Source organism: Globicephala melas, chromosome 2 (assembly GCF_963455315.2).
Source record: "Globicephala melas chromosome 2, mGloMel1.2, whole genome shotgun sequence".
In the NCBI taxonomy this organism is placed as follows: Eukaryota; Metazoa; Chordata; class Mammalia; order Artiodactyla; family Delphinidae; genus Globicephala; species Globicephala melas.
The window spans coordinates 143,044,578-143,065,409 of NC_083315.2; the positions used below are offsets into that span (position 1 = coordinate 143,044,578).

A 20,832-nucleotide genomic window follows, 5' to 3' on the forward strand; every position below is an offset into this window, starting at 1 on the left:
AGTCATTAAAAATTGTTAGACCTGCGCGGTCTCCTAGGAGTTTCGACTCGCCCAGGAAACAACAAGAGTCGGAAGTCGATGCAAAACGCAAGAGGTTTATTGAAGGCCGGTGCACCGGGGTTCCTTGGTCCTCACGCAGGAGGTCGAAGAAGGAACCCTTTTGGGCGCGAATATGTCAGTTTTATAGGTTCCCACTTCCCCGTATGTAAATTATAGATTTGGTTGTGTTCTCCTGCTGATTGGTCCCGGCTTAGGCTCGGACCAGAGAGGGAACTTGTCCCCAGCTGCCTGATTGGTCTTTGACAGACACCTTTTTTACATTTTGTTATCTCCCTCCTTCTCCCCAGCTGTCTGATTGGTCTTTGACAGACACCTTTTTTACATTTTGTTATCTCCCCTCCTTCTCGGAAGGGGGCCGGACATCCTGGAAATTCACCCATTGTCTAAGAAGCCCCTATTGTCTGGAGAGTTCTTAATCATTAGCTGGAACAATGTCCCTCGAGTCCCACAAAATCATCTACAAAAGGGTCTTGTGCTTTTTTTAAAAACTTTTAAACCAGTTATGTTTACCTCTTTCTTATCATTGACTTCAGGTAATTTATATTGATTTTAATTGATGTTCATTAGAGATGGGTGTGTGTACATTTTTATTGCTTTATACTGAGAAACCCTAGTCATCTGAAAACAGAATTGGATATCATATTGAATTAACTTTTCTCTGCCATTCCCTCCCTCTAAAAGACACTACAGACTTTTACACTTGATTAATTGTCTCTTTTCTGTTTTACAGAGTAAGAAAGTTAGTCTGAGTTCTGTGAAAAATCAAAGAACTAAGGATAGTAGACAAGGACTTTCCAATTTGCATAATGTAAGTTCTTTTCACTATTCTTGGCTTGAATTTTGTGTTAGCTGACAAAGCTGTTTCTATGGAAACAAATAGTGCAACTTCTTAGAATGTCAGAGGAATGCTGATCACTTAAAATGAGACTTCCCAGCTGCTGGTCAAAGGGCATTACTCCTGGGAGAAGGGGAGGAAGGATGAATTGAAAAAAAAAAATCTAGAGTTCTAAATGCTAGTGTAGACCGACTGTGTTTTCATATGAAGTATATGTTTTACATATCCCTTTGCCTAAAAGTTAGGATACTGATTATATAGAAACTGGTCTTCCTGCTAACAGTTCATGTTTCCCGGCTCTCACACAAATGGTTTTGTTTCTTGGTGTGGAGTTTTCAGTGGGCCTATATCCCTATATCCCTATTTCAGGCCCCCCAGTCTCAATCATTTGTACTTATTGAAGCTTGTTTAGCTTCTTTTTACCCCCTTCTTCTGTATTCAATTCACATAAGCAGAGCCCTTTCTCTCCACTAGTTCAAAGTTAACATTGAAATAGCTTTGGCCTACGAGCCTGAAAATTCATTTTCTTCTTTTGTGGAATGTGTAAAGAGTTTTGCTTTGTTTTTAAAATTTTTCTTTCTTTCTTTTTTTCCATGGGGGTGTGGGTATAATAAGCTGGGACTTTGATTAGTATTTGAAATGTGGGCCTTTGAGGCATTTTTATTTATTTATTTATTTTGCGGTACGCCGGCCTCTCACTGTCGTGGCCTCTCCCGTTGCGGAGCACAGGTTCCAGACGCGCAGGCTCAGCGGCCATGGCTCACGGGCCCAGCCGCTCTGCAGCATGTGGGATCTTCCCGGGCCAGGGCACGAACCTGTGTCCCCTGCATCAGCAGGTGCACTCTCAACCACTGCACCACCAGGGAAGCCCTGAGGCATTTTTAAAACAATTTATTTATAATTAGAGTTTTGAGATGAGAGGAATACTCTTAGGACCAGCAGCTTGTAACTACATTGTCTGCATAAGTCAGTCTTTCATTTACATATAAGGAGGTAATTCTCTAGTTCAGTTATTTACCAGCCTCCAAATTGTCAAACAAAGGACTGTAGGGTTTTTTTCTCACCCCCCCCCCGCCCCCCCACACCCCGCCCCGAGAGTGAGAGAATAATTCCTTTGGACTGGTACTCTTTCATTGTTTATTGTTATGTGATGACTACATAAATGAGCTAGAATATTCATGGTTTGCCTGTTTAAAAATTATAATGATCTTTAATGCTAAAGCTGTGGGACACAGCATAATGTTTCTTTGATTCTGGAAGAATCTGTCATGGACCTCATGAATTAACTTGTGAGCATTATGAAGTCTTTAGGAGTGTTGGTATGATGAGATCATTATTTAACTGGGGTGATCTGGAAATATTTCTTGAAGGAATAGTGATTTATGGTAGATCTTGAAAGCAGAAGATGAAAGGAGAGCAGTTCTTATTTCTTAGTTCGTAAGACATTTGGGCAGGAAGAGAAAGATATGGGATAGGCAGGCACAAATGAGGAAGCTAACTTAGAAGCCTTGTACAGGAAAGTAGTAAAAGATACAGTTAGAAAGTTTGGATTTACCTTGTGAGTTTAGACTCTGTTCTCTAGGCAATATGAAAGCCATCAGATGTTCTGAACACAGGAGTAATTTGCTTATATGGTTAATTAGGCGTTTATCCCTTAACTAGTTATCAGGGCTATAGAGATCAATAAGACAGATCCTTGCTGATTAGATCATTTACCTGTATGACGTATAATCACCTTGAAATTGTGTCTAAAACTAAACCTGTAATGCCCTTTAATTTATCGCCCCTTCTATCGAATTCTCCATCTTAGTTAATGACATTGCTGTCCACCTTGTGACCCAAAGATAGTGGCCATGAAGTCACACTGCCTGGGTTCATATTCTGAAGCCTCCAGTTTGCTTGGTCTTATACTAGGCAGTGTCACGGATCCAGAGAAGGGTCGGCATGGTTCCTGACTTCCAAGCGTTTCTAGTCTGGGGCAGACAGACAGAGATACAAATAGCTGTAGTCGAGTTTGATCAGAGATGTGGTAGGGATTGTGGGATTTCAGAGGAGGCACATATACAGTTTGGGAAATTATGGAAATCCAGAGGAGGATGTATTTGAGCTGAGACTTAAAAGGAAAATAGGCAAGGATTAGATCCTAGGCAGCCTGGTTCTGGAGCCTGTACTCTTAAACATTGTGCGGTCTTGGGTAACTGGGTAGATACAGTGGCATTGATTAGAATTGAGAATGGAGGAAAAGGATCAAGGAGAATAGAGGGGATTAAAGGGAAATATGAGTTTAATTATGGACACATTAATTTCTAGATCTCTGTGAGACATTTTGGTAGATAAACTAATGGACAGGGATCCTGTCTCTGTAGCCCCAGTACCTAGCCAGGGGTAAGTGCTCAACTAAATTTATGTTCAGATCACCCCTTTTTTCTAAATCTTTGATGGCTTTCTTACTGCCTTGAGATTAAGGACTTATATTTAAGACCTTTCATAAGTTGGACCCAGTCAAATTTTCTAGCCAGTATTCTCTTATACAAACTGACTGCTATAGTTCAACTAGCTTTGTTTGTACTTTTCCCATACCTTTAATTTTTTGTCTTTAGTTCATATGGCCTCTTTCTTTTTCCTTCATCCTGTCTTCAAGGCCTACTTCAATCCCCATTCCTCATTTATAAAACAGGCATATCTGGACCTACTTTTAGAGTTTTAGTGAGGATTAAATGAGTGAATACTATGTGAAGTGCTTGCAGTAGTGTCTGGAATAGAATTATGTGCTCAGTAAGTGTTGTAGTTGTTGTTACTACTACTACTACTACTTCTTCTTCTAGTGTTACTACTTCTATCCTTTTTGCCCTGCTATATGAAATATAGACACCAAGTTTTAGGAATTCTGTAACCTACATGCTTCTTTAATATAACTTTTCTTCATTCTCACTATCTTAAATTAGTTCAGGACCCCATTTCTTTCTTTCTTTCCCTTTCTTTCTTTCTTTCTTTTGGCTGCATTGGATATTTGTTGCTGTGTGCTGGTTTTCTCTAGTTGCGGCGAGCGGGGCCTACTCTTCCTTGTGGTGCACAGGCTTCTCACTGTGGTGGCTTCTCCTGCTGTGGAGCACGGGCTCTAGGCACATGGGCTTCAGTAGTTGTGGCACGTGGGCTCAGTAGTTGTGGCTCGTGGGCTCTAGAGCGCAGGCTCAGTTGTGTGGTGCATGTGCTTAGTTGCTCCGCGGCCTGTGGGATCTTCCTGGACCAGGGCTTGAACCTGTGTCCCCTGCATTAGCAGGCGGATTCTCAACCACTGCGCCACCAGGGAAGCCCAGGACCCCATTTCTTACAGTTGCCCTCAAACTGGTCTCATTGCCACCCTTCAGTCTATCCTCTAGTCTTCTACCAGAGTGATATTTCTCTAAAAGTGAGTGTGATCATGTTAGTCCCTGCTTTAAATCCTATGATGATTCTTACTACTTTCAGGATAAAGGTCAAAGTTTTCATCTGTTACTCTTCTCCAACTGGCCCCCTGCTTGCCTTTCTCGTTTTATCATTATTCATGTATGACATGCTCCCATTGTCCCATCCAGCCATTTTGCATTCCATTCTACTTTATACAAGTGCCATATTCTCACGTTCTTCCTTCCTTTTGGTCTTGTGTTTCCCTCTGCCTGGAATAGACTGTTCTATCTGGCTAATTTTTAGTTGTTTTTTGAAATGCTGCTGGAAGAAATGTGTCCTTATGTTTTGAGGGTTTGCTTTGACTATCACAGACTAAATTTTAGAGCCCATCGTCTGAATTTATAACATTTCTAAGTTCAGTTGAACAAATACTTAATGGGCATTTCCTATATGACATGTATTGTGTTAAGTACAGGGAAGGTATAAAAATAAGACATGAATGACCCGTTTTTAACAAATTTAGAATCTAATGAGGAGAAATCAACTGAGAAGAATAATCATTCATTTTCTTTGCTGTCTCGGCCAGTGGACTATGAACACGCTAAGGGAGATGTGACCAAAATGGAGATTTAAGTGAATTAATATCAGGTTGCAGAAATTTTTCTGAGGGTAAAAGACTAGATCCAGATAGACAAGCATGATTATAGTCCAAGCATGAGAACTCTGACTGAGATCACCTGGCCTAGTTTCTCTTGCATGATTGTAATTTCCACCTCCATGATTTAGTACAGTGAATATGGACACAATCTTATAATTTTTAAGCTAAGTTTTAATTTCAAATCATAATTTTTGTAGACCAGCATATATATAAATAAAAAATACTCATGATTAAGTTTGATTTTTAATATCCCATAAATGTTGTAAGTAGAGAAAGTTGAGAGTTTTAATTTTCTGGAAGTAAATATACTCCTAAATTTTAAAAATTAAACATAGCACTACGGTAACTCCTACATAAATTTCTGCTTACTTGTAATGAAAATATTAAATAAGATAAATTTGCATTTGCATATAATCAATATTATAAAACAAGAATTATCTAACATAATTTTTTTAATATATAAATTTATTTATTTGTTTTATTTTTGGCTGCATTGGGTCTTCGTTGCTGCACACAGGCTTTCTCTGGTTGCAGCGAGCAGGGGCTACTCTTTGTTGCAGTGCACGGGCTTCTCACTGAGTGGCTTCTCTTGTTGCGGAGCATGGGCTCTAGGCTCGCGAGCTTCAGTAGGTGCAGCACGCAGGCTCAGTAGTTGTGGCTCGTGGGCTCTAGAGCGCAGACTCAGTAGTTGTGGCACACTGGCTTAGTTGCTCCGCAGGCATGTGGGATCTTCCCAGACCAGGGCTCGAACCCGTGTCCCCTGTGTTGGCAGGCGGATTCTTAACCACTGGGCCGCCAGGGAAGTCCCTATCTAACATAATTCTAATAGCTCTCGTTTTAATGAAAAAGAAGGCAATTTAATGATAAATAAGGTATTTCTATGTAGATCGCATAATTATAAAAAAATAGAGCTATAATTTGGACGGAAGACAGAAAAATCTACCAGAGTTCTTGTGAAAATGTAATTCTGGTGGCTCATGTAGCTTGCATCTATTTTCCTGATTATTGGTCTAGTGGTTTTCCTGGTAGTCTGGGTGGGTTTGTGTTAAGCAGTCTGTGACAAGATGTTTGCTTGAGAGAAGACTGGCTGGCATTAGGAATATCATCTGAAAACTCAGCTTTTGCTTAGTTGGCATGTTCTCTAACCAACCTATTAACTGGAGTGCTACTCAACTCAAGGAGGTAGTAGGTTTATTATTGTAAATATTTTTAAAGTCTTGAGCAAAAGAAGACTAATTAGATTTAATGTGTGGGTTTGCACATATATAAATAATCTGCCTATTTATGCCCAAGAAATGGCTTGATGAAAAGCCATTGTCATCCAGTAAAATATTTTTCTTGTCTAAAATATGTTGAAGGATTTTTAAAATAGGAGAATCAAATTAATACTAAGAATTAATATAAGTATAAATAGTTTTTAGTTCTAAAACTTTATCTCATTTAAAACTCAGAACAGGGGACTTCCCTGGTGGTCTGGTCGTTAAGACTTCGCCTTCCAATGCAGGGGGTGCGGGTTCAATCCCTGGTTGGGGAGCTAAGATCCCACATGCTTGCGGCCAAAAAAACAAAACATAAAACAAGCAATATTGTAACAAATTCAATAAAAGACTTTAAAAATGGTCCACATCAAAAAAATCTTAAAAAAAAAAAACTCAGAACAATTCTATGAATAAATTTTCCAAAGGAATCTAAGGTTCAGAGAGAGAAACTAGTCTTAAATCATAAAGCTAGAGGAAGTAGCAGAGCCAGAATTAAAATTCAGTCTTCTGGTCTCCAAGTCCAATATGTTCTTGTTTGCTGTATAGTGTGACTTTAAAACATTTTTGAGTGGTAACAGATACTACCATTTTCTCTAAATGAATCCTCTGAAAGAATTAACCCTAATTCTTTTTTTACTGCCACCAGTTATAAAGACTGATAACTGACATAGTCTTTTTCTCACTTAAGGTAGTTTTATCCTGTAGATGCCTTAGCTGCTAATTAAAATTTCTTTTTCATTGGGTATCTTCTTCATCTCATAAACTCAGAAAAGTGAATTGTCTCCCATAGTGCTGCCTTTATATCGAGTCAGCAACATGGCTTGCTGTATGCCAGGTTCTTTAGGAGTTAACTAGGAAGGGATTTCAATCTCATGTATATTAATTGAGCATAAAGGATTGTGTTGAGACAACTGTAAAGATGATTAAAATACTTTTACACCTTAAATATCTCATTCTCTACTAAACTAGTACCCAGAACCTTCTTATTTTCTTGCTGTGCTAAACTTTCTAATACATCATTTTTCTTAGCTGTAAAATTAAACAGTATACTTGAGAGGGTACTTTTTTTTCTTGAAACACCTTGTTTTCCTCAGATCTATAAAATGAAAGGAAAATATTTAATCTATATAGCAAGATAATATTATATACTTATGAGATATTTTCTATATTGTGTAGAGATAGAGATTGGAAGTGGACTATGTAAAAAAATCTACTTTTATATTGTAATTCTTATACTTTTTTTCCCCATCTTTCCCCTTAGATTTCCTTCATGGATACATTTTCATAGCATTATTATGTGATGTGAGAAGTTTTTTTTTTTTTTTGAAGTAACATGGATTTTATACTACAGAATCAAGAGATTGGCTTTATAGGAAAAATTGAATCATAAAAAGTGGTACGGGTTTTTATAGATAACCATGACAACATCCCATATGAATGGGCATGTTACTGAGGAATCAGACAACGAAGTAAAAAATGTTGATCTTGCATCACCAGAGGAACATCAGAAGCACCGAGAGATGGCTGTTGACTGCCCTGGAGATTTGGGCACCAGGATGATGCCAGTACGTCGAAGTGCACAGTTGGAACGTATTCGGCAACAACAGGAGGACATGAGGCGTAGGCGAGAGGAAGAAGGGAAAAAACAAGAACTTGACCTTAATTCTTCCATGAGACTTAAGAAACTAGCCCAAATTCCTCCAAAAACTGGAATAGATAACCCTATATTTGATACAGAGGAAGGAATTATCTTAGAAAGTCCTCATTATGCTGTGAAAATATTAGGTAAGTAAAAACAGTAGAATAATAGAAAATGTTTTGCTTTTGTTTCTCTTGCCGTGACATAAATGTGTATAGGAAGGAGGAGGGATATAAGAGAATGTAAGTAATAGCAATTTGAATTCAGACCAAGATCAGTTCCTTTCTTGTAAAGGCCATATGACCATTGTTTACTGTTAGCCATGTAGAGCTAAAGCACATATCCTAAGTGTTCAGTCACTACAACATAATTTTTATATCTAATCTTTCAATTAAAAATTTATGTATGAGGCCTAACTTTTAAAGCCTTGAAATTCACATTTTATTTCAAACTCAAACTTTTATATCAAAATTACTGAAAAGTAGTTTTCAGATTTTGAATTTCTGATTTCCTTAAGGTTAGTAAAATAGTAATAAAATTAATATATGTAGCTTAACATTGATTTGATTTTCTTTAATTAATGGCTGTTAATGAGAACTGGTGCTATTCCTATGTCATAATCCTATACTAACTATTCCCAAATTTCATTTTGTGAAGAAAACAAAAAAACTAGTGACATGAGATATTAATAGATATAAATAAAAAAGAATTCTGTGATCAAATAAATTTTGAGAACACTTGGTTAAATAAGTTAAACAGCTTCTTATTACAGTACTTCTTGTAGCCTTTATAATCTAATAGGCATTATGAATCTATGAGAGAAATTGATGTCGAATGTGTGTTTCCAAACTTAAAATATTTCATAATTGAACTTAACTGCCCTCTCTTCCTACACACACACAGGAGAGATTCCTGAACTAGTGTCAGTGGTATACATTAACTTGTGTTCCCTTAAAACCAGGCTAACTAAAAGGAAGTATTTTATTTCTTAGTGGTTTATTATTTATAGATGTGAAAAGAGAGACACTTCACTTTTCTATGGAAGGAGAGGGTTTTCGTCGTTGTTGTTTTGCCATTTATTTAAGTGTCTATTGAATCCTGTACTAGATGCTGTAGCAAACAGCTTTCTGTTTAGTACCCAGAGTAGTCCTGTTAACAGGGCTCTGTAATATCCATTACAGAAAAAGAAATTGAACCTCAGTTAAATCACTTGTGTAAGACTCCATGCTAAGTGGTAGGGCCAAGTTTGAATTTGCCTAATCTGGATATGCAGTTGATGTACTGCAGAGAACAGGGGGTTTGAGTGGAGACTGATATCCAGCCTGCTCTTCACTCACTAGACCAGAGCTTTGGCTACCAAGAGTGGAACACCTTTTTCTGATTTACTCAAAGGTACCATATGTACTCTCTCTCTGTATATAGTATACCATATATATTAAATCTGTATATATAAAGGTACCATATATACTATATATGGTATATACACCATACATACTAAATCTAGTCTAGAACAGTTTCTACTTTATCACAACATCTGCTGCTTTTCTTTGCTATACATTTACTAAGGATCCACATTTCTTGACAGAAAGCAGTGTGCACACTTCTCTGTGACTTAAGAAATCATAGGTGTGTTCAGTCATAGTGAAGTCTGCTAAATGCCTTCAGATGAAAGGCATTATAGTGAAAACAGAAAGATTACATATTTTTAAAATACATTTATGTGAAGGAATTTTATGCTCTTTTTTCCTAAGAGTTTTGTTAGAGTAAAATTGTTTCATTCCCAGTTGCCTCTTATTGGCCTTCATCTCCTACCACTCCATTATTTTATATTAAAATATTCTGTAAATATTCTCTGTGACTTGGAGAAAGCTTACATTGTAACATATCCAACCCAAGCCTGGATTGAGTCTTCTGGGTTTCTGTTTAAATTTCTTTAAGATTAATGTATTTGTCCATTTGCTTTAATTGTATGAGGCATAAAAGCCCATCTAATAGACAATATTCGTGTAATCTCCATGAGGAAACAAATACAGCTTAAGCCAGATTCACTTAGGGAATTTTTATTTATTTTTTTACCTAACCACAGAAAACTGAAGACCATTTCTCTTAAATTTTTTGCTTTTTCCTATTTCTTTTTGTATGCTGCTTGGTTAATTTTTCTATAACTATAGATTAAAGTACAGATATATTTTCTTCCAACTTGCAATCCAGTGTGGTTTTAAAAGTTATCTTTGTGCAATCTTTGAACGTAAGGCTGTTTATTATATTTTATTTTAAAGTAATTTGAAATGTAGTACCAGGTATCTGTAAGTCATTTCTTGGTTAGGAGAATATTTCATATTTTGAGAAATAAGTGATAGATTTAATTTTAATACACTCAACACAAATGTGTTAAGTGTTGGAATCATGAAAAGTTATCGTAAGTTATAAGGTTGTTATTGTCAGTCAAATCTTCAGTTTTTGGATATACTCAGTTTTAAGTATTCATTTTAAAATGAAGTATATTAGCTTTGTATCAGACATTTTTTTTCCTGTTTATAATTTGCTAACACATCAGACTACAACAGTACTCCCTTAAAGTTGTATGAGTCTCCCTGCCAGTGTTTTGATTAATATACACATGCCAGGAGACAACTTCTCAGCCTTTTTCACAGCCAGAAACAGCAACCTTGTGTTAAATGAGGGAAGGATGGGGCAACTGATTTATTTCTTTGAGAGGGAGCCTTCAGTTTCCAAATGATACATCATCATTTATCTGTGAGTAGAGGAAATTCTCCTTAAAGAATTGAAAATGTGATTGGAAAGGTTAGATACTTTAATTATCTGGGTGGTGGTTTTTAATGAACATATTTATAAATTCGGCACTGTATAATAATAAAAATGCAGGGATGGAATTAATAGAAAATATTCAGAAAGGATAAACTGAATTTTCTTATTTAAAAGCAGTTAGAATCTTATTGAAAATTAGAAAATAGTGATGTGGAAATTTCAAATGAATAATTAATATTAGTAGTATAAATTATAAGAATTTTGATATATTAGGGAGGCTTTCCGTAAAATTGGCACGAGTTATTCAAACTTGCTTTGCTACAAATACAATATCATTGTCTTGTTCTCTTTCATAAGTAAAGCAAGCTACCCTGTGAGAAAACTTCTGAGAAAAGAGCAGAATGCAGGTAGGATGAGGTAGAGTAGGATCATCTTCAGATGTCTTTAGATTATAGAATTGACTGTTTGATTGATTTTTATAGTCAGAGATAAGTAATTTGGGGCCAGGATTGTGGACAAGTAAATATAGTAGACAGAATATTTAAAGGGAATAAACTAGGAAACATTGCTATCTATCATGGATGTCACTGTGATTATCACACTTTTGAAGAGACCTTAGGAAAGGCATACACACCCACCCATCACACAACCATGGTGAGCTATCTGTTTTGTGGCTAATAAGGAGATTCTTGAAATTTGTGATTAGGGGCTTTCTGATTTACACCAGATGCTACTAGTGTTAAGAAAAAATAAAAAAGACACACCAAGGGGAAGAAAACTAGGATGAATAAAATATTTTCGTAATATTAATAATACCATGTTTCAGTCTTTATTAGTATCTACATATTTTTTGCCAGGTGTCTCTGAATATTCAGACTTTTAAGTCAAGAGTATTCTTGTGTTTGATGTTATAAAATAAAATATTTCTTCCACATTTGTTTCTGATGTTATTTGACTTCGATTGACCGTGGGAAATGCTGGAATTTTGCTGGCTTGTGATAAACTTTTTTTAAGATTGGCTTTTAAAATAAAGTTTATTTAAAGGCAGCAAACAAAATTCTAGTGCAAATAAACCTTGAGTTCATACATTTCTGAGAAGTTAATTATTCTTGCTATTAAATTTTTGCTCAACTGCTATAGATATTTCCAAACTTTATTAGCCATTCTTTGAGAAATTTTTTTTTTCTGGAAATGAAATGATTAGACCCATTGGTATTATGTTTCAAATGTTGGGACATTTGATGATTTTTTGATCTGTTCAGATTGCTAAAATTAGAACTAGCCTAAAATAAAGATTAAAAAATTCATTAGAATATGTGTATAGTCATGTAATGTTTGGTTATTAAATATGCATAATGCTACTGAAAAATAATTAACTGCTATACCATTTAGTCTTTGACACAATGTATCAAAACTTCATTCCACCTATTAAGTATTAATAGGTTTTAACTTTTTCCCTTTGCAAAGACTTGAATCATTTTATGTTCAGAAATGCATGATATCATTACATATTGGTACAGGGATGCCTGGAGTCAAATGTAGAGTTTAAATACTTTTTACCTTCACTTGCTATTGACCTTTGACAAGTTACTTAAGTTTCCTGAGCCTCAGTTTCTGTATTTTATTGAGGATCAAGTGAAAACACATATATAAACATGTTGCACATTGTAAGTTTGACTAAAATGTAACTTTTGTAAGGACCAGAAGCTACCAGAGATTATCTAACCTTTTAGTCCATGAAATTAGTTTGTGGATCTTAACCAGTAATTTTTTATTTCATTTTTTAAAATAACAGGTTTACTATACCATAAAATTCACTCTTTTAAAGTGTACAATTCATGAGTTTTTAGTACATTCACAAGATTGTGCAGCCATCACCATTATGTAGAGTGTTTCCATTACCTCAGAAAGAAACTCTGGACCCATAAGCATTCACTCTCTATTCTCTCCTCGCCCTAACTCCTGACCACCCTAATCTACTTTCTGTGTATTTGTTTATTTGGGACATTTCATCTAACTGAATCATACAGTATGTGGCTTTTTGTAACTGGTTTCTTTTCACGTAGCATAATGTCTTCAGGGTTCATCTGTGTTGTAGTATGAACCATTACTTCATTCCTTTTTATAGCTAAATAATATTCCACTGTATGGAAATACCATGTTTTGTTTATCCATTCATCTGTTGGTGGAATGTTTGGGTTGTTTCTACCTTTTAGCTATTGTGAATAGTGCTGTTACAAATATTCACATACAATTTTTGTTTAAACATCTGTTTTCAATTCTTGGAGTATATACGTAGGAGTGGAATTGCTGGATCAAATGGTAATTGTGTTTTAACTTATTGAGGAACTGCCATATTTTCCCCAGTACCTGCACTATTTTACCTTTTCATCAGCAGCATGAGAGGGTTACAGTTTCTCTACATTCTTGCTTCTATTTGTTATTATATCAATATGTCTTTTTAATTTTAGCCATCCTGTCAACCAGTAATTTTTTTTTTTTTTTTTGGCGGTACGCGGGCCTCTCACTGCTGTGGCCTCTCCCGTTGCGGAGCACAGGCTCCGGACGCGCAGGCTCAGCGTCCATGGCTCACGGGCCCAGCCGCTCTGCGGCATGTGGGATCTTCCCGGACCGGGGCACGAACCCGTGTCCTCTGCATCGTCAGGCGGACTCTCAATCACTATGCCACCAGGGAAGCCCAACCAGTAATTTTTTTAAGAACTAGAAAAAAATAGAAGATATTAAGGTATATTATATTGCATGTAAGTATTTATAAATTTTTATCTCAAATAGGGATGTATATACTGGGTTGAGAAATTTAAAAATACACATTTTTAATGGATCACTAACGAAAGTTTGAGAAATAATATCCAAGTCAAACCCACTCATTTTATAGAAAGGCCCAGAGACTTGAGATGGATTTTCCAGTGATATATATTGCAGCTAGTAAGTGATCCAAGTCATAACTAGGACCCAGGTATTCTGCCTTCAAATTTGGGTCTTTTTCTTGCTCACCAAACTCATTTCAGTTTTGTCCAGAGAAAAATCATGAAGCTTTTGTACTTGATTGAATAGTAGTCATTTCAATGATATTTTTCCATTGTCTTATATTTAGGGCTAAGGTTTTTGCTCTGCCATCTCTCTCAACTGTCTTTGCTTGTATGCTTGTCTAGAATTTCTTTTTAATTTGTAATGCAATTTTTTAATGATTAATTACTGTTCAGGGTGTTTCATGAGCTTCTCGTTATTTTTAATAAATGCAGTTTAACCTAGTCCACTGAAAACCAAAGCTCAGAGATCTGAATTTTATGTCCTTAAATTTAAAAAGAAAAAAAGAAAAAGGAAAGACAACCCATCCCTACTTAAGTAAAGATTTCCTAAATGAACATTCGAATTTCGAGTCAGTGGATAGATGTACTGGAAACTGGTATAATCTCCTCATACTCAATACTATTAAGTTCCTCATCTGAATAGTCAATTTGACTGTACAGTTTAGGGGAAAAGAAGAAATCTTTAAAAGTGTTCAGGAAAAAGTCATGAAGTTGGTTGAAATATAGAAATTTCTGAGGATAGGTTAAAAGAATTGGTATTATTTAAACAATGAAACGGAAGAATATTAATGCTAGAATAGATATGTAGAAACTGTTTTCATGTGGGGTAAATGATAGCAGTAAGTGAAAATAACAAAGCTAATCCAAGGTAGATGGTTATCTCCATTGCTTTGAAAGATCTCCAGAAACGGAGATTCCGTAGCTTCCTTGAGTAATTTTATTGTTTACCCTTACTGCCAAACAATTCTCCAGAGTCTTGGGTGTTTGAAGATAGAATTTTCAGATAGAGCAACTCTTGGTGATTGCTTTCTGTTGCCCATTTTAGAGTCTTCATTCTTTTATATTTTAGGCAGCCAGGAGAGGGCCGAGAGGAGAGTGTTGGGGGGTGGATTTGTGGGCTTATGTGTGTGTTTGTATTTATCTGATTAATTGTATCCCAAAGCCAAATGTAAGTGATTTTTCTTGCTTTTAGATAATATGTCCTCTCTTTTAACATAAATAATCAAGATTTAACTGTTGTATGAAACGTTAGAGGAAATGGGAAACGTAAAACAATGTCTACTGAACATCAAATAAGAGGAAATAGATCAAACTGCAGGACAAGGCATTTGAACTAGATATAAAGAACTTGCTTCTAGGGAAGTTGCTACAGACTGGAGTTTATCACCAAAGCCAGATTTGCCATGCCTGCCTTTGCCTTCCCCTCAGCACAGTGTCCGTCCTCATTTCTGTCTTCCCTCCATCCTGCCTTGTTCTGGGTACTGCTCTTCCTCCGTAACCCCTTCTTTGTTCACTCCCCGCTCTACACCTGTGTCATTCTTTCTTGCTAGCCCTGTGTTCTTTATTTATCTCTCTACTTCTCTGTCCATGTGGTTCTTTTTCCTTGTGCCTGTTGTGTCTCTGTGTATGGGAATGGGGAAGGGAGCCTCTGATATCTGTATATGGGGAGTCTCTGTTCTCTCTCTAGTCTGTCCTCTCTTTGTTGTCTATCTTCATCATTATTATAAAAGAGGGTACATATTTGACAGGATGGATTTAGCTGCATCTGATTAGATTTTTCAAATTTCCTCTGGAATTGCACAGAATTTCGAAGAACTTAGGTGGTTTTCGTTTAAGTAGCATGTAATCTAATTACTACATCATACAATGGAACATTTCTTATGTGTAGAAAATTTGCTGTTTTGCATAATATGTATTTGTAAAATGCTTTTAAAGATATACCATATAGAAACAAAGTGTTTTAAACCTACAACAAAATACCTTTTGAAATTAAGAATTTTTATATGAAACTAAAATGAACGTGTGTCAGAATGAGAATCCCAGAGTTGATATTGCCAACAATTATTTTTCATTATGACATCATACTTAATATCAAAGAAAAGACCTTTTGTCAGAATTCCATTCAGAATTTTCCAATAAAATTTATCATAATCAGTATTTTAAGACTAATGCGATAGATATTTTTTGCTTTCTCTGTGACCTTAAAACTTTATTGGGCAGAGGCAGCATCATTTTTAATTTCCATTAAATTGATAAACCCTCTGATGAAATTCATGTCTTTATAAATAAGTTTATATCATTTACTGTTTCATATTTCCTTTTACATATTTATTTGTTTCAGCTACATATGGTTTAATCCATATCTTCTTGTCAAGCTATATATTTATATTTAATGAAGTCTTAAAAACTGTGATTGTCTAGTAATTTAATCTGTTCTGTTTGTTCATTAAACATTTGTCATAGAAACATATTTGAACCTGAAGCATGAGAGTACTTGGGGAGCTTTCCTGCCTAAGAATGCTATCTGGAAAATTTCCCAGCTAAATTGGCCATGAAAGCAGATATGGAATTTATCTGAAAACTTCCCATTTAAATCATAAGTTATCAATTTTGCTGAGCTACTTAGTTACCCAGGCTAGTGCTACACTATCAAAGATGTTTTTACAATATTTCTCAAAAAGATACATAGCCTCTACATTCACAAGAACTGCAGTTTTGGTTTCTTTTGCTGAACTTTTACAGTGTACTGCCTAGCATACTATTGTGATGTTAGAGTTGAAATAAAATACTCTGAGAAAATATTTGAAGCATAAGACACTTGGTTAAAACAGCAGAAATAAAATGCAACAGTATTATAAAAGTAGCATTTGGAGGGTGTATTATATGTGTGAACATGTACAAACACAGTTAACTAGAGGAAATTCTTCGTACAGGTACATGGTAAAATAGAATGTGTAAGCTCCTCTAAATACTAGTCAGTGTACATTGCATGCTGCTATATTGGGCAGAAAGACACTTTAGGACAGCTTTTCTAAAGCAGATAAATGACATGTCACAATCAAGCCCTAAAATCTAAAAAAGAAACAAAAATTTATCTTTTTTTAAGCCCTTGGTATGGCAGAAAAAGCACTGCCTTAGAAGTTCAAAAAGATTCTTCACCCAGGTGCCATTTTTCTGTATGACTTCATTTTCTCCATCTGTAGAGATTTGCTCTGAACTATGTATGTCTCAGGTTTTGGTGGGTTTTTTTAAATTGGGAAAAGTTTCTCAGATTTTGTGAGGATTAAATAAAATAATATATATGTATATATGTCTGTAATACAGATATTGTTCTATGTCTTTCTATTCAATATTGGCAGTGACTAGTGTGTAATTCAGGCCAAATACATATTTGTAGTTTTTCAACTACAAATAACGGGTTGGTGATATTTCATTGTGAAAGCTGAGCTTAAGTGTAAATGATCTCAATTTAGTCTGGCAACATTGATTAATGCAATAAGTCTGGAGGCAACTCCTAAAAAAAGATAATTTCAGTGAAAACACTTTTTACTAATTAAACAGCAGAAACGTGAATAGGACTTCATAGAGGTTAGTGAATTTGTAAAGGATGATAATTAACAAGTTTAAATTGGTCTTGATGCTAACCTACAAAATTTGAACCTTAAGCCCAGTTAAAGTTGTTATTTCTGGCACTTGGCATGGTCCTTAAGTTCTCCTGATAGCCTTTACTTAAGTAGATAGGTACTAAGTCAACAGCCTCTTTGGGACTCAGTTGTATTGTTCTGCTTTCAGCCTTCCTATTTCCTATAGATCTTATCTTGGTCCCTGATCTCCTGAGAGAAAGACATTTCCAGTTTGACCCTGAGATTTTTTTTTCTTTTCTGGATTTTAAACTGTCCCGGATGGTCTTTAATGTCTTTAGAATTCCTCAGTATGAACACAATATGAAAAAATTGACCAGATTTACTCTTCCTCTGGAACCTGTATTCCTTACCTAACTTCCTATCAACACGAGAAGCCTACTGATTTCTTAGAATTTTTTTTTCTTTTTTTTGGCTGCGTTGGGTCTTCATTGCTGCACGTGGGCGTTTTCTAGTTGCGGCGAGCGAGGCCCACTCTTCTTGTGGTGCGCAGGCTTCTCATTGGGTGGCTTCTCTTGATGCGGAGCACGGGCTCTAGGTGCGCAGGCTTCAGTAGTTGTGGCACACGGGCTCAGTAGTTGTGGCTCGTGGGCTCTAGAGCGCAGGCTCAGTAGTTGTGGCTCAGGGGCTTAGTTGCCCCGCGGCATGTGGGATCTTCCCGGACCAGGACTCGAACCTGTGCCCCCAGCATTGTCAGGTGATCGATTCCTAACCACTGCGCCACCTGGGAAACCCCTCTTAGAACTTTAAAGCAGTCATCCCTTTTGGATTAACCACAAAATTTACTGTTGCCTGGGCTTCCCTGGTGGCGCAGTGGTTGGGAGTCCGCCTGCAGATGCGGGGACGCGGGTTTGTGCCCCAGTCTGGGAGGATCCCACATGCCGCGGAACGGCTGGGCCCGTGAGCCATGGCCGCTGAGCCTGCGCGTCCGGAGCCTGTGCTCTGCGGCGGTAGAGGCCAAGACAGTGAGAGGCCCGCGTACCGCAAAAAAAAAAAAAAAAAAAAAAAAAATTCCTGTTGCCTCTCTGTGCTGCATCTCAGCTGTTAACTGATATCGTGAAATAAGGCCATTGATCTCCAGTTTTATCTCTCATTAAGCCATCCCTAGTTTAGATTACCCTACCTTACTTTTCCTATTTCCTTGCTGGCTTATGACTACAGTATTTTATTTGTGTGTAAAATATTCTAAAAATGAAAATTCTATGCTGTGTTTACTACGGAAGTAAGAGAGGGCAACAAAAGGAAATACTGAATAGTTGCAAAGGAGGAACTAGAATAACTATAAAGCAGACACAAAAATTCAATACAGCAATCAAGGTTATTTAGTATAGAAGAAAATAGGTGTGAGTGCTTTAGTTATTCCCAAGTATATCATGTCTTAAAATATTACAATAACTGCTGTTAATAAAGCCTGTAAGTCATTGGTTCTTAACCAGAAGGGTACATAGTCAACTTTAAAAAAAAAAAAAAAAATATATATATATATATATAAAATTAAAGAAGACACAGGAGATTCTGATTGTGTTTGAGGTAGAACTCAGGACATAAATATCTTTGTAAATTTCCTTAGTGATTCTGATAAATATCCTTGATTAAAAACCATTGTTCTGATACAGCAAGAAAATTTAGTACATTCTGCTTAAGACTGCAGGGATATTTATATAATCTCTGTAATTCTAGTCATTAAGGAAAATAATCTAGTAGAAAAATGGTCAAAAGATAAGGAGAAAATCGATGAAAGAAGAAATGTTAACCTTGTGAAAATACATTAAATGTCACTACTAGACAAAGAAATACGTTTTCCTAACCAGATCACCAAAAGTGAAAAATTTGGGCTGTTTGTAGAAGCAGGCACTCAAGTTCTTTAGTGGTAGGAGTATGAGTTAGTACAAATCTGTAGGGCAGTTTGGCAATATGTATCAAAGTTTTAAATGTTTTTATTATTTGATAAATAATTTTATCCTAAGAATGAATTCTAAAGACATTGGAAAATATCAGATTACAAAACAACATTTACAATGTGACCTCTGTGGTTAGGATCAGCATTTTTTACAAGTCTGAAAGGCTATATATATATAGTATAACAAAATAATACCAGTAGTTATATCTAAGGGGTATGACTACAGATAAAAAATTTTTTTTAAATGTCAGTATTTTAGTGTCTGTGGGTGGCTTTGGTACACAGAGATTATGTAGAAGTTCCTTTGTCTCTAAAATTTTAAATCCCCCTGGGCTTGAAGAGACATAGTAGGGAGTTTGTTACCTTCTGGGCTGTCTAAAGTTGCTTATTGATTTCATTCAGCAGTGAGATCCTGAAGCTCCTGATTTTCTCATTGCCCTGACAACCAGGCTGAGCCGCTTTAAACGATTACTGAAATTTTAAACAGAAGTCTCATTATCCACTCAGAAAGTCTATAGTCTCCTTAAGATTGTAGTCAATTACCTTAACTACTTTGTTGGTTTTGTAATTCTTTTTCCTTTTAAGATATTTAAATGTTTTCCTGTTTTGCTCTAAAGATACTTTAAGGCTATTGAATTCTTTATACTCGGGGAATTCTTTATATACTTAGGTAATTCTGTGGTAACTTCTTCGAATTTGATGAAATCTGACACTCCATATTCTTCCCCCACCCCAACTTTATTGAAGTGTAGTTGGCAAAAAAATTTTATATATCTAAAGTGTACAATGTGATATTGTGAAATGTTTACCACAATTAAGTTGATGAACACATCCATCACCTCACATAGTTACCTTTTGTGTGTGTGGTGAGAATGCTTAAGATGTACTCTCAGCAAATTTCAGGTATACAATACAGTATTATTGACTCTAGTCACCATTGCTGTCCATTAGATCCTCAGAACTTATTCACCTTAAAACTGACAGTTTGTACTGTTTGACCAACATCTTTAAATTTCCCCTATCTATATTCTGTCTACTCTTGTAGATAACATTAACTTATGGTTAAATTCTGGCTATTTCTCAAGTTTTATTTAGTTCTGAATCACAACTTCTTAGGTCATTCAAATGACAGTTTTGACTTTCAATTTTTTTTCCAGTTTTTTGGTACATTTTAAATTACTAAAGAGCATATATAATTTTTATAAGGAGAGCTAAAGCTGTTTTGATTTGGGGGGGAAAAGATAGGGAACTTCAGAATCAACAGAAGAGCTATTCTAACCTATAAAACATTTAACAACTGTTAACTGGTAGGATATAAGATAAATAAGAATGAGTAACTTTTCTACAGGTCCTGTGTGAAGAAAACTAACAGAAAGACTTAAACCAAGAGGTTTTCTGCTTTTTTTTTTTTTAATGTGACTGTATAAGACACAGATATACACAGATACTATCTACTGAAAGTTTCTCCCAGAATCATTTACAGTTTTAATTTTAGTCAGCATCTCAATAGGTTTTTCTTTCTGGATGAATAGGAAATAGAGAGTGAGGAGGTATCTTAAAAATGATTCTGTAGCTCATTTGAAGTCAAGACATTTTTGAAAACGTAATGAGCAAGTATTTGTCATATCAATATGAGCAAAGACTATAATACTATTGTAAGAAGATTGTGGTTCTGATAGACCAGTGGACTAGAAACAGACCCTGATATATGTAAGAATTCGGTGGTATCATAAATCAGTGGAAAAGGAGGGATTATTCAATAAATGGTGTTAGAATAATTGGTTAACCATTTGGAAGAAAAGAAATGAAGTTAAAATTTCCCCTCAAATCTATAACAAAATTCCAGATAGATT

General features: G+C 35.8%; 1 protein-coding gene across 4 annotated transcripts in view; it reads left to right on the forward strand.

Moving 5' to 3' along the window:
* PALS1 (protein associated with LIN7 1, MAGUK p55 family member) overlaps nt 1–20,832 on the forward strand; it is a 103,384-nt gene that overhangs the window by 29,474 nt on the left and 53,078 nt on the right. For 2 of the 4 annotated variants that reach the window (XM_030855283.2, XM_030855285.2), the window contains exons 2-3: nt 791–868; nt 7,461–7,984. In XM_030855283.2, the coding sequence (XP_030711143.1) occupies nt 7,618–7,984 (367 nt within the window). In that variant the 5' untranslated portion in view covers nt 791–868; nt 7,461–7,617. The remainder of the gene's footprint in view (nt 1–790; nt 869–7,460; nt 7,985–20,832) is intronic. The other 2 variants (XM_030855286.2, XM_030855284.2) reach the window with 2 other exon arrangements.